General features: G+C 40.7%; 1 protein-coding gene across 5 annotated transcripts in view; it reads right to left on the bottom strand.

Annotated features, from left to right (window-relative positions):
* col12a1b (collagen, type XII, alpha 1b) overlaps positions 1–14,221 on the bottom strand; it is a 143,457-nt gene that overhangs the window by 49,525 nt on the left and 79,711 nt on the right. For 4 of the 5 annotated variants that reach the window (XM_074616517.1, XM_074616512.1, XM_074616516.1 and 1 more), the window contains 5 exons: positions 11,967–12,106; positions 10,895–11,024; positions 10,397–10,536; positions 9,326–9,455; positions 4,330–4,475 (listed from right to left, as the gene is read on the bottom strand). In XM_074616517.1, the coding sequence (XP_074472618.1) occupies positions 4,330–4,475; positions 9,326–9,455; positions 10,397–10,536; positions 10,895–11,024; positions 11,967–12,106 (686 nt within the window). The remainder of the gene's footprint in view (positions 1–4,329; positions 4,476–9,325; positions 9,456–10,396; positions 10,537–10,894; positions 11,025–11,966; positions 12,107–14,221) is intronic. The other variant, XM_074616518.1, reaches the window with a different exon arrangement.

Here is a 14,221-nt window from a genome sequence, read left to right as displayed (position 1 = left end):
TTTATGGGCCATGACATCATGGGAAACGTATCCTCTGGTTGAACTTCCACCCTCATCCAGAGCTGCTTTTTGTTTTGGTTAAAGCAAATATCTCAGAGGTTTTTTGGACCCAAAGCTTCTGGCACACGTCGGACCATGAAACGGGTTTCTCGGTGATGATGTGGTTGAGATCCCACAACTGGAAGCACGTACTGTATACGCTTGCTGGCTCGGGGTCAAATCCCTCCAGTCAGCTCCACAGTGTGGCCAATGGATTGGCTGTTGTCCTTTCAAAACATGATGAATTACGTTGGACTGGAGTCATTCACTCATTTCCTGAAGGCAGAGCTGCTCTCGGGGGTTGAGATGGAGCTCAATGGTTGAGGTAAATCTCAGTGAATGGAGCCAAAGAATCCCAGTTCTTCTGGGTAATAAATGGGTTTTTAAGAGGCGTTGTGTTATTGTGTTAAAGAGACGACTCTAATGATCCATTGAGATGGTGTCATCACGACGGGGCCCATCAAGAAAATGGTTTTCACTGATGCCTTTTACCCTTTCCTTATTCATTATATATGTGATAGTCACCTCCGCCAAGGACGTCATGATTTTGGTTCGGTTTGTCTGTTTGTCAGCAGAATTACGGAAAAACTACCGGCCAGCTTTTCATGAAACCTGGTGGAAGGGTGTAGCATTACATTCTGGACCGTCTTGGCGGAGGTCTGCGCTCTCCGAGTGCCCTTCTACTTAACTATAGATCACACACATTTTTTTAAAACAGAACAAGTCACTTAGCAACAGTGTTCTTAAAACGTATGTAAACTACTCAAACGTTGTGCGTATTGTGTACAAGGGATGTCACGAGAACCGATACTTCGGTAACAAGTCAATGCCAAAATTCTGAAAACGTGACAGTACTCGTATTTCTACAGTACCGTCTGGGGATCAGGGCTCAAGACTAACGGCGTCCCATCATCTCGGGGACGATTTCCCTGATAATGCTAAACTGTGAACAACAAATCTGAGTTGAAATCAGCAGGAGGAGAGCTAGTTAGCGTTAGCAGCATATTCCTGCTTGGTTAAATAATGGAGCTAACAGCTAACGTTAACAGCTAACGTTAACAGCTAATGTTAACAGCGGTTGCATTGAGTTACATTATGATGCGTTCAAGCTATTCAGTAAAAATGAGTATTGGAAGAAGGTAACATCATAACGCTGAATCATGATGTGTTCAAAGGTAATCTAGATTTGGAAAGAAACGAGGCGGATCATCAGGGATGAATTATAAATTAGCAAACACAAGTAATACGAACGGTAATAAAGGAGTTTATGTTGAAGTGCATGATGGGATTTATTGTTTTACTTTTGTTTTTTATCATGGTATTGAATTGGGTTCTGAGAATCGTGGAATTTCACTGGTATTGGTATCGACTACTACACTTTTGGTATCGTGAAATCCCTATTGTGTACTGGACTTCCCTGAAAATGGAACCTCATTTGAAGGCAGCATACCACCAGTTGTTAAAAGATGGAGGATGCTTTGCTGTTACCTCGAAACGTCTAATGTCTAACAATGCTACGGTTAGCTGGTTAGCCTAGCTGAACCCTCATCGGTGGTCACAATCTCTTTGGTTGTACCAACGTGGTTCCTTCCACTTTACAAGGATTAATTGCTTTACACACCCAGCTTGGATAGTCGGGTAGTTTCCGGACGTTCCATGAGTCAAATGAATGAAAACAATAATCCGGAAGCATGTACGTATTCATGCATTGTCTCTTTCTCTGCTCCAGAGCACAATACCAGCTCCATAAAGAGATGGTTTTCCCAGTTTGGTGATGAAGAACTTGACCTCAACGCCTTCCAACACCTCACTAATGCTTTTTGTGTCTGAATGGGAGCAAATCTCTGCAGCAGGTTCCAAAACCTGGTGGGAAGACTGAAACCTGAAGAGGCTGTTAGAGCAGCATGTTAATGACCGTGGTTTTGGGATCACATGATCAGCTACCACATGTGGGCGTCATCTTACAGTTTCCACATAGTTTTGGCCATAAAGTGCTGAACTTTCTACTCTAAAATCTATTTAATTTAACTCAACCAATGATGCCAACCTAGAATTGTCTCTTTTAAAGCAACACCGTCTCTTAGAGATATAACAAATATGAATTCTTCTGTTGATGAAACAGCAGCTTCTACATCTGTGATGTAAACTGAGGTCAGTTTGATTTTAATTATACTGAATTAGTCATGAAGAGTTGAATCTTTGTGTTTCTGAGCTCATCTTTGTGTCTCTGCCAAACCAACGTCCTCTCAGACCAAAACAAAATCAAAGTTAATTAAAATAAAATACAACAGAGGTGAAGATAGATAGAGGAAGTGGCGACTACGGGGGGATGATAAACTGTAATATCAGCTTCACAGCATCATCAAAGCAGAACCTAATCATCAAAACAGCCAAATTAGATTACAGCCGTATGGCCCCGAAAACTCCGTCAACCGTAGGAGCTCTCACTGATGTCAGTCACAGATGTGCCGCTTGGTAATGTTTCCAAACCTCAGTCAGAGTTCAGACTCTTTCGTCTCACCGACATCCAGATATTTGCACCGAAGCGTTAAATCAGCGCTGATGGAGGAATACAAAAAGCTGACGAGTCATGATTTCCATATTTAAGAGCATCGCTGTAATAACTGCTGCTCAAACATCTGTCTAACATCAACGCAAACACTTAGTGAAACATAAGAACAGGAACGGCCAAAATGGACAACATGATGTTTCCATGAAATACACCGACCCGGTGAAAGCCACTACGACCCGGCACTGATTTCACCGGTTTAATAAAGAACTTTATTTAAACTTTAAGACAACCAAAAGAGATGCAACCTGATGCTGTGAGTTCAGTGACAATGTATAATCTAAATAAACATCTGTCAGTGTGAAAATAAAATCCAGAGGTGGGAAAAAGTCAAGACCTTAAAAGTCCCAATTCCCAAGTCAGGTCCCAAGTCAAGAGCCAAGTTACGTCCAACAAGTTTCAAATCAAAAGCCAAGTCCAGACTTACAAGTCTCAAATAAAGTCCCAAGTTACGTCCAACAAGTCCCAAATCAAGAGCCAAGCCATAACCAACAAGTTTCAAGCAAAGTCCCAAGTTAGGTCCAATGAGTCCCAAGTCAAGTCCCAAATCCAGACCCAAGTCAAAACCAACAAGCCCCACATCAAGACTAAAGCAAAGACCAAAAAACCTCAAGTCAAGAACCAAGTCAAGAGCTACAAGTCTCAAGTAAACTCCCAAATCAGGTTCAAACAAGTCCCAAGTAAAGTCCCAAATCAAGAGACAAATCAAGACCTACAAGCACCATGTCAAGTTCCAAATCAAGAGCCAAGTCGAGACCTACAGGTCCCAAGTCAAGTCCCAAATCAAGAGCCAAGTCAAAACCAACTGGTCCCACATCAAGAACAAAACAAAGACCAAAAAGCCTCAAGTCGAGAACCAAGTCAAAACCTAAAAGTCTTAAGTCAAGCCCTACACATCTCGTATCAAGACCAAAAAGTCCCAAGTCAAGAAAAAAGTCAAGACCTACAAATAGCAAAATCAAGAACCAAGTCAAGACCAAAACATCACAAGTCGAGGACAACAAGCCCCACCTCAAGAACCAAGTCAAAACCAACAAGTCCCAGGTCAGAAGCCATGTCAAGACCTACTATTTAAGTCCAAGTCTTAAACTTTGTATGTTCTGTGTCCTAAACAAGTCATGTACCCCTCACCAAATCAAAATACAGATGATTTACATCTGGATGTGATAATCTGAGGTTTCATCAGTTCATCTCTGCTAAAATCATCTCATCTGGCAGATTTTCTCTGTTTCATATCACTGGAAATTGAATATCTTATCTCGTTGTGGACTTTTGGTCGAACAAAATAACAATCCGAAGATATCACTTTGGGCTCTTTGAGCATTTTAAAGACAAAATAAACAATCAATTAATGGAAAAAAAATATATAAAAATAATCATCAGATCAGTTGATATTGAAGATAATCATTAGTTGCAGCCCTATCTGTCATGTGAATCTTCTTTATCTTAAAACAAGCAAGACAAGAGCTGCTTGTGGGATGAGATGATTCCAATGTTTTCAAATATAATTTCATTAATCTTAAGAATTTCCTGGAGACACATCACATCCAAGAAGAGTTGACCTGCAGCCTTTGCTACACGTTTTCTGTCTTGTAGCTGTAATCCTTCGGGAGCTGAGACGGTGATCTCGGGGGGGAAACCACCTCTTCCTGGTCTGGAGGTGAATTCTGCCTCATAATGACGGTTTGTGTTTTTTAACAGCCTGCAGAGAGTTTACTCACCGACTCGACGACGGGTCTGACTCCAGACAGGGAGGAATACGCCACCCGGTACTGCTGGACCTGGCCCGAGGCGGGCTCCCAGCGCACGTTCAGGCTGTTGGGGGAGGGGTTGTACACCTGGATGTTCCTGGGTGGCATGCGTGGGACTGCATGGGGTCACAGAGGTCAAGAGAAAGTTAAGTGAGGAAGAGTGTTGACTTTCTTCACTTAGCAACCAAACATAAAAACAAAGGGTTTGTTCCAAGTGCGTCCCGTTTTAGGACCCAGAAGATGACGGCTAACGCTGACGGATTTACAAACACTAGTGATTACATTCCTGAAAATGTCCCTGTTAGTAAGTAAAGTGCTAAACAAGCCAAGGATTAGTCAGTTTAGATTTAGCATTTTTAAAAAGCTACATAACTTATTATGAAACCAAACTCGTCAAACAGTTTACAAAAGGTCAGAAACACTGTGAACTAGTTAGTTAATTAAAAGAAAATGATCTGTTACCATCCGTCATGTTCCATTCAACGTTAATTAAACTAAAACAAGCTGATTTTTGTGGGAATAACTTCCCAAAAACCTCAAGAAAAAAGCATTTAATTGAAGAGTAAATAGTCTTTGCAGTGGCTCACAGTTAAGCCTGAGGTTGAACTCAAACGCTGAGTGCAGCAGAAGTCATTTTATAGTGTCTATGTGGAGAATGTGTGGAGAGAGAGAGAAGTAGCACAGTTTTGGGTTTATGCAAAGGCCCTTAACCTCCCTTTTAAAACCAAACCAGATGTGCATATGCCCCTGGTATTTGGAGCTTTACCCAATAAAACAAAACTAGATGCAGTAGGTAGATTTAAACGGAGCCTCCTCCTCCTCAATAAGGAACAAAACCTTTTCCCCGACGTTGTATAACCACATTGAAGAATCATCCAAGGTCAAAATTGCCTTCAATCCTTCAGAGAGATTATGTAATCACCATCTAATTCTGTGTTATTAATCGTTTTATAGCTGTAAGCAACCATTTTTATTTCCAACATTTTGGACTGTTTTCGTCCAGACAAAATGTGACAGATTCCTCCTGGGACGGAAACAGTAAAACTGGAGCGAGTTGGTGGTAATAAAAGATCATTAACGTCACATACACACGGGCTCATAGTCACTGATGGACTGACTCACAGAGAGGACCGGCTGCGATGGAGAGGTCGCCTCACCGGCCAACTAACGGACGGTACCGGTTCACTTCTCGCCGCTGCCAATACATGTGACACTTAACAAGTTCTACGAAAGAGTCCTCGCTGTTATTCTGCATAAATGAATGTTCCACTGAAGCAATAACAACCTTTTCAAACTAATAAATGATGATGTGCATTTAGCATGTCATTCAAACCAGGAAAAACAGCACTGCTTTCAAAGAACGCAAGGCGTAACGTGGGTGTGTTGGTGGCGACTAGGGCTGTCAAAGTTAACACAATAATAACGCGTTAACACAAATTTGTTTTAACGCTACTAATTTATTTAACGCATTAACGCAATCGATCTTTCAGAGGTCGTAGCTGGCTCAGTTTTAAAGCTAAACTGAAGATACTGGATCATATGAAACTAGAGAACCTGATGAATCCATCGGTACCAACAATGAAAACTGTCATGGCCATTTTCAAAGGGGTCCCTTTGACCTCTGACCTCCAGATGTGTGAATGTAAATGGGTTCTATGGGTACCCACGAGTCTCCCCTTTACAGACATGCCCACTTTATGATAATCACATGCAGTTTGGGGCAAGTCATAGTCAAGTCAGCACACTGACACACTGACAGCTGTTGTTGCCTGTTGGGCTGCAGTTTGCCATGTTATGATTGGAGCATATTGTTTTATGCTAAATGCAGTACCTGTGAGGGTTTCTGGATCAATATCTGTCATTGTTTTGTGTTGTTCATTGATTTCCAATAATAAATATATACATATATTTGCATAAAGCAGCCTATTTGTCCACTCCCATGTTGATAAGAGTATTAAATACTTGACGAATCTCCCTCTAAGGTACATTTTGAACAGATAACAATCGTGCGATTAATCGCAATTAAATATTTGAATCGATTGACAGCCCTAGTGGCGACACATGCTTCATTCACCAATCCTCTCCTGGGCGAAAGTCCGGTGTTTTTTGAGCCACCCATCTACCCCGACCTCCTCCCTACGCGGCGATCGGCGGGGTTCGGCAGATATATATGAATTACACTTTTCGTAGGTATAACTACGAACGGTGTATGAGAACAGCCTGAGCGTTGACATTTGAATTCTACATTTTGTTGCCGTTTAGCCTTTCAAACAATTTTTTTTTTTACTGCAGTCAAAAAGCGGTTTGCTCTCCAGCTCGCTGCACACAAACAGAGGCACGCACGGACTGTTATATTCATTAAAGAAAGTTGATATAATAAATAAAAGACAATTAATCCGATGAATCACTTTATTGAAATTAAGGATTTTTTTTTAGGCTGATGATGACTTCATAAAAAAATGACGACGAAGGATCATTCGAAAATCTCAATAGAAGAAAATTGAAAATTGAAAGTTTACCAGAACCTAAAACACTGCAGGTATTATGTTTTATAAAGTTATCGCAGCAACATTTATGTTTTCTCCACAGTATGAGTCCAGATGAAGTCACTCTGGTCTCATCGAAATGAACACGGGTGCCATATTTCTTTCACATCTCTGAGAATGAATGCATAGTGAAGGAGCACGGCAGCACTGAGCCCGAAACATGTCGTAATCAAAACCGCAAAAATTCAAATTGGACATAAACGGTCCACAAATATTCCTCAAAACCGACTTACAAACAAAGAGCATCATCTGGATGACTCGTCGATGAATTATCCCGACAAGAAATGAAATATTCGGGCTCATGTTTGCCCGCTGGAGCGCTCTGTGGAATCACAGTCTTGCCTCACTCGCAGCTTCCCAATTAAAAACCCCAAGATGCATTTCTGCTGACTGAGCATGGCACGCCGTCTGGGCAGAAACAAAACCAACACACACACACACACACACAACGGGACGTCAAACCACCCAGACGACTCGACCGTCCTCCAGACTCTTCGGTTACCGGCAGTAGTTTAAAAGCTCCACATGAGCTCTGCTATCAATCACGCTGAATCTCTTCAGCTTCTCTTTTGTTCCATCTGGAGGTTTTAAAAGAGCCGTTTTGTGATTTAGGAGTTTTGGTTGGTTCTGCAGATTACAGTAGATTTTCCACTGAGGAGATACTGTTTGTCTATAAAGACGTCTCTGCTGTCAAACCGAGCAGAAAACAACCTTCAGTCCAAGAATCAGATTCAGGTTCACTGAGCAGTTATTGTGGATGCATTAGTGCGGAGACATAAACTTTTATCTCAGTGAAGGAACGACTGCTCTGTTGCTCTTCAGTCGAGTACTGTCGGCCGCTGGCAGCTGCTCAGTAAAGCTGTGACCTTTGACCTTTACTTCCCCGCAGGACGAGGTGGTTAAAAGCTAGAGAAGCACTGACATGACAAAATGACAGATGTTAAAGATGCTAAATCTGGTTTTAAACTTCCACTTCTGCCATTTTTAACTGTCTCTATTGGCCCAAATATACAGTAAAAATATACAGTAACACTTCATTTAACAGGTCTGCAGATTCCGTGGTACTTAGGTGATAATTAGCAAGTAATCTCTTTGGAATTAATACCAAATATTTACCTGAGAAATTACTGAAAATTACTTTATTATAAACATTATTTAAGAATTATATTCCACTATTTCTCAATAGCTGGTAATTTATTTAATATATTTCCAGGAAAATAATACAAAGTTAATTGATGTGTTTTATTTCCATGTCTGCTGATAAATAGATAATAATTAGCAAATAACTCAGTCAAAGTCAGAAGTTTAGGAGAAAAAAAGTCGTAATATTATGAGAAGGAGGAAATTACTTTTTTCCTCAAAGTTATGAATTTATTCTCGTAACATTACGACTTTTATTTTCTTGAAATAGTATGACTTTATTCTCATTAAATTCAGATTTTTTTCCCCTCAATGTGAGCCACTCCGTCGTAAGCTCCCAGGTGGAGTCACTCAATGAGATTTGTGTCTGATCAGAAGTATCTTCTATTAGTTTTGGTTTCCACCTCCAACGAAGAGCAGCGCACGGCCACTTCTCAAGCCTAAGGGCCCAATTTTAACCAGTATTTGCAATTTTAGCATAGAATTATTAAATAATGTTTATAATAAAGTCATTTTTGATCAATTTAAGGTAAATATTGGGGTAATTTGGTATTAATTCCAAAGAGATTTCAAAAACTTGTAAATTATCACCTAATTACCATGGAATTTTGAGGAACTGTAAAATGAAGTGTTACCACATATACTTTTTAATCTTGTTTGTAGAGCATCTTTTAGAGTAAATCAGCCCTAAAATCTAAAAAAGAGGAGCTAAAAATAAATAATAATTTGCGGAGGCTGACAGGAGCCGGTGAGTTTGTGACTGATGACAGGATGAAGAATTAGCTGCTCTTGAAAACATATTTGGACAAGCAAAACAAACGTAGGATTTATGTCCCCCTTTATAACATGTTTCACTTTTACGAGACGAAATGCTCCGAAGATGAGGACTTGGAACGTTTTCCCCCTCCGGACCGGTCTGATTCAATGCTTTATATTCTTAGTTGTATTTCTAAAAGCAGATGTTGTTACATAATCAGGCCATCGTCGTGTTACTATAAGAAGGTGTTAGCCTTAACGTTGCTTCATGTCCGTCTGAATGTTAATCCCAAGAGTTTTATGATGTAATGTTTTTGGAAGAATTGTTAATGGGAAAGCCAGTCTGGACGTCGATGCTGCAGAAATTAATATTTTATTAATTAAAAAAAGGTACCCCAGTTGATTCTTTAACGGCGTCTTTAATTCCTAGTTATGCTTCTGTCATAACTGTCACAAACACCTGAACGATTCAGCTGCAGCGTGAACGTTGTTCCAGCGTCAGATGAGCAGATAATCACACTTACGTGTCTTTCCATCGTCGGACTGGCGTAGACCTTCTCCCTCTGGGTAAACCGGGACCACGGTCACGGTGTAGGGCGTGTCCGACAGCAGGTTCCTCAGCACGGTGTTGGTGGTGCCGCCCGACACCTGCTCCTAATCACACACAGAAAACAGAAAACAGGATTATTACACAACGCTTCACATCCCAGAATGAACTCAGCAGACAACAACTGATCACAGCAGGTTTACTGGAGGTGAGGGTAAAGACTCGGATGACGTTTTCAGGGCGTGTTAGGGCCATTGTAAGGGAAACATTTTAAAAAGATTATTATTACAGAGACGGGGGAGAGGGGGTAATATTCTGAGAAAAAACTCAAGATTAAAGTAGTAAAATTAGGAGAAAAAATCTCAGAAAGTTACAAGAGAAAAAAACTTGAATATTCTGTGAGATTTTAAAATTGAAAATGTCCGAGAGAAAAAATCAGATATTTATGAGAAAAAAATGTAATATTCTTTGAGATCTTTAAGTTGTAAATTTATGAGAAAAAACTAAAATTTATGATAAAAACAACTTGAATATTTGGTGAGATGTTAAAGTTGTATATTTACAAGAAAAAAAAAAGATTTGTGAAAAACAAATTGAATATTCTTTGAGATTTAAAAAGTCCTAAATTTACAAGAAAAAAACATGAATAATTTGTGAAATTTTAAAATGATAAATTTATGAGTAAAAAACTCAGAAAATACAAATAGTTTTGTTTTTTTACAAGGAACCACATGGATTTCTCAAACACTTTAATCTCAGAGCATTTCTGAGTTTTTTTCTTGTAAATTTATGATTTTTTTTTCAAGTAATTTACGACTCTAGTCTCAGAGAACATCCAAGTTTTTTCTCATGAATTTAAACATTAAATTTCTTTTTTTCCTCGGAATACTATCCCCCTCCCCCGGCTCTGTAATTTATGTATTTTTTACCTACAATGGTTGACAGTTGTTATAACCTGCAGATAAAATCACAGACAGTCTTGTTGACGCTCCTCTGTGTGTGCAAACAGCAGCAGGTAAACACACAGGAAGAGAGTCTGGTGTCTCACCATGTCCTCGGCGCCTCCGGTTGAAGGAACGTAGAAGAGGCGATACTGGCGGACGTTGCCCTCCGCCGGCTCCCAGCGCACCTTGAGGGAGCTGGTGGTGGGGTCGGTGACCTGCAGATTCTTTACGCCGCCCAGAGCCTCTGTCAACAACACACAGAGAGCCATTACATGATCGTCAATTTCCTGTTTGAGTTACAGACCAGCAGCTGAAACACGACTCTCTCTCTCTCTCTCTCTCTCTCTTTGACCTCGATGGAGCAACAGATGGAGGAGGTTAAGAGGTTCAACGAGTCTGTTGTCAAGTGTCAATCACAGGAAGGTGATATCGGCTGACTTTCAAAATACTTTTCTTTGATTAGCTAAACTTCCTGTTACGGTCAATACACCCCAGTACCTGAGTTAATAACATAAAGACACACCTGAGGCCTGATAACTGCATCCTTCTACAGAGAAGACTAATTCTATGCAGGTTTTTAGTGTTATATTTGGCCGACTCACTTGTCTTTCCGTTTTCCGTCGAGCGTTTCCCCTCCGTGTCGGAGTAAACGGGCACCAGCGTCACTTTGTACTCGGTGTCCGGCCGCAGGTCTCTCAGCACCGTGTTGGTCGACATACCAGATACCTGAGTCTGAACGGGACAAAATGACAAAATAAGACGTCTGTAAAGGAATCTCAGCCGCAGAAACACGACGTTCAACACTTCAGCGGTCCATGGTTGGTGTTTTATGGATGTGACTTCACATGTGTCACGGTGTAATAAGCACTTTAAAACCTTAACATTCACCTTAGCCTTCCTTTTGGTGTTGGGAAACTCATCTTATTCAACCGGGTCTGACAGGATTGTTTATATCTTCTTGTTCCAGCTCTTCTATCACACGTCTCGTAAAGCATTTTTGACACATTTCTCCAAAACTCAACCTGACATGTTTGGCATCTTTGGAAACTTTGCAATCTCCACTAGAATTTGGAATGAACTTCTGTGGGGTTTGAAGGATGTTTGGCTGCAGATCATCGAGGGTCAGTGAAGTTTAAGGGCAAGTAGAGAGCCTTAAATCTCTCTCTTTCCTATTTCTGGCTTCAGTGATCTTGAGTGATCCTTCCTCTATCTGTTTAATGTGAAGAACCTGGTCCTGTTTTTCTGGGAAAACCCAACAGATGTGATGGACAGCTCCGCTTACAGGGCTAACAGTGTGCAACCGTAGCTAATATTCAGTTATCAATGTCACAATAAGCTCCATTTAGTAGCTGTTCTGGAGCTTTCAATCATATCACATGATTTTATAAATCAACAACAAATGCAGTTTGTTCAGATGTTTAAATTTCTATTTTACTGAGCACTTCTCATTCATGCTGGAATATAAGAGTTCAATCTGCTGAGGAAGATCTTGAGATGAAATTGAAAGCTCCAGAACAGCTACTAAATGGACTTTGTAATGAGATTGTTTAGTCAGCGTTTGATTCAGATCCCCGTTGGCTTCTGTTGCAGCAGTTGCTCTCAAAGGTCCACACAGAATAAATATCTGAGACAATTAAAAGAGAAGAATTGAAGTTCCATAATTCTTAAACGCACCATGCTCTCGGCTCCTCCGCCGCTGGGGACGTAGATGATGTGGTACTGCCTGACGTCGCCCTCCGCCGGCTCCCAGCGGACCCTCAGAGAGTTGGTGGTCGGGTCGGTCACCTGAAGATTCTTCACGCCACCCAGAGGCTCTGAAAGAGAGACGGGACACATCACAGTCTCATCATCCTCGCTGTTTGCTTTATCCTGCTGGGTGGGTTCACCTCATCAGGACCGTCCAGATGTCTCAAAGTCTGAGAGGTTGTCAATCACAGACGACTGTCTTTTTCCTTCCCTCTGACTGTCTCCTCTGTCTGCTATTAAAACATCCCTAATAAAAAGTATTTAAACTTAAAACAACTTCTCCAAAGGAAAAAAAAAACACGGCTAACTGCTGCCAATAATGGTGAGCATTTGTTTTATCCTGCAGGGAGCAGCGGATGGGTGGGTTCACCACATCAGGAGGATCCAGATGTGTCAGAGTCGAGAAACTTTCTGGCACTCATTATCTTCTTTTTGTGAGACACAAACGTCCAAATAAACAAAGTCTGTATTCTCATTCTCCGTCTTAAAGCACCATGCCGGTGGTTTTCATGCGTGTTTTATCCCGTTAAACACAAACAGAGATTACTTTACATTACTGGCAGGTTGTCAGATGGACTTCCTGTCTTCCAGTCTGTGGTTTCATTTCAGTACTCCAGCATAAAAAAGTAGATTTTCTCAAAGGCAAAACTCTCCTTTTGGTGATGGAATCAAGAACGCTGCAACAAAGGTTTTAAAGTGGGGTTGTACGAGGAACTTATCCTTATGAATATACGCTATATTAAGAATATTCTCACCTCTTTACCTCGCTGTCAGACAGCCCTTATCCCCGTTATCTATGCTCTCTCTTCAAAGCCACCAGACTCCATTCACAAAATCTGTTATTTTACCTCTCAGAACACAGGAGTTGCTGCTCCACCGCTGCCTCCATCTGTTAGTTAGTTTGTGAGAAAACTAAAGCTTACTTTAAAGCTAGATTGAAGATCCTGGTATCATATGAAACTATAAAACCTGATGAATCCATCGAATACCAACCATGTCAGACTAGCTGGTCATGAAGGAGGTTAAATAACGCTCCACACTTACGCTAAAATTTTGGCGAGGAAAAACCGTCATGGCCATGTTCAAAGGGGTCCCTTGACCTCTGACCTCCAGATCAGTGAATGTAAATGGGTTCTATGGGTACCCACGAGTCTCCCCTTCACAGACATGCCCACTTTATGATCATCACATGCAGTTTGGGGCAAGTCATAGTCAAGTCAGCACACTGACACACTGACAGCTGTTGTTGCCTGTTGGGCTGCAGTTTGCCATGTTATGACTGGAGCATATTTTTCGGACATTTCTTGGACTTTTTTTTACTTTTTTTCATACATTTTTGGACATTTTTTCAAACTTTTTCAGTCTTTTTAGAAACTTTTTTTGTTGATATTTTTCAGACATTTGTCGGACATTTTTTAAACTTTTTTTTTTTTTTTAATTTGTTGATTTTTTCGGACATGCTAAATCTTTATGCTAAATGCAGTACCTGAGAGGGTTTCCGGACAATATCTGTCATTGTTTTGTGTTGTTCATTGATTTACAATAATAAATATATACATACATTTGCGTAAAGCAGCATATTTGTCCACTCCCATGTTGATAAGAGGATTAAATACTTGACGAATCTCCCTTTAAGGTTCATTTAGAACAGATAAAACATGAGATTAATCATGATTAACTATAGACCATCATGCGATTAATCGCGATTAAATATTTGAATCGATTGACAGCCCTAACAATAGCACAAACAAACTAACCGATTGAGGCAGCAACTCCCTTGTTTGAAAAGGTAAAATGACTGTTTTTGTGAATGGAGTCTGGTGGCTTTGAAGAGAATAGATAACGGCTTGAGTTCCCCGTCAGAAAGAGCTGTCTAACAGCGAGGTAAAGCAGTGTCATCTAGTTACTCCGGAGGCTGTGCTTCATTTACCGCTGCTTATGTAACGCCTTAACGCCTCGCTCACCAATATCTGGAGGGAAATACTGTAATCTCTGGTCCCATCTCTCTGTCCACATTTTTCCTGTCAGCTTTCTACTGAACTCATAAGAGGTAGAACATATCTCAAAAATCTGCTCTCCTGTCACGGAGCGATGAGCCATACCACTGCTATGTACGGAAGATTAACAGCACCTCTGTTGTTGTTTTGTTTCTGATTATTGGTTTCTGTGAATCTCCTCTGTGA

Source organism: Sebastes fasciatus, chromosome 18 (genome assembly GCF_043250625.1).
Source record: "Sebastes fasciatus isolate fSebFas1 chromosome 18, fSebFas1.pri, whole genome shotgun sequence".
Lineage (NCBI taxonomy): Eukaryota > Metazoa > Chordata > Actinopteri > Perciformes > Sebastidae > Sebastes > Sebastes fasciatus.
The sequence above is the reverse complement of the archived record's forward strand: the minus strand, read 5'-3'. Positions and strand labels throughout refer to the sequence as shown.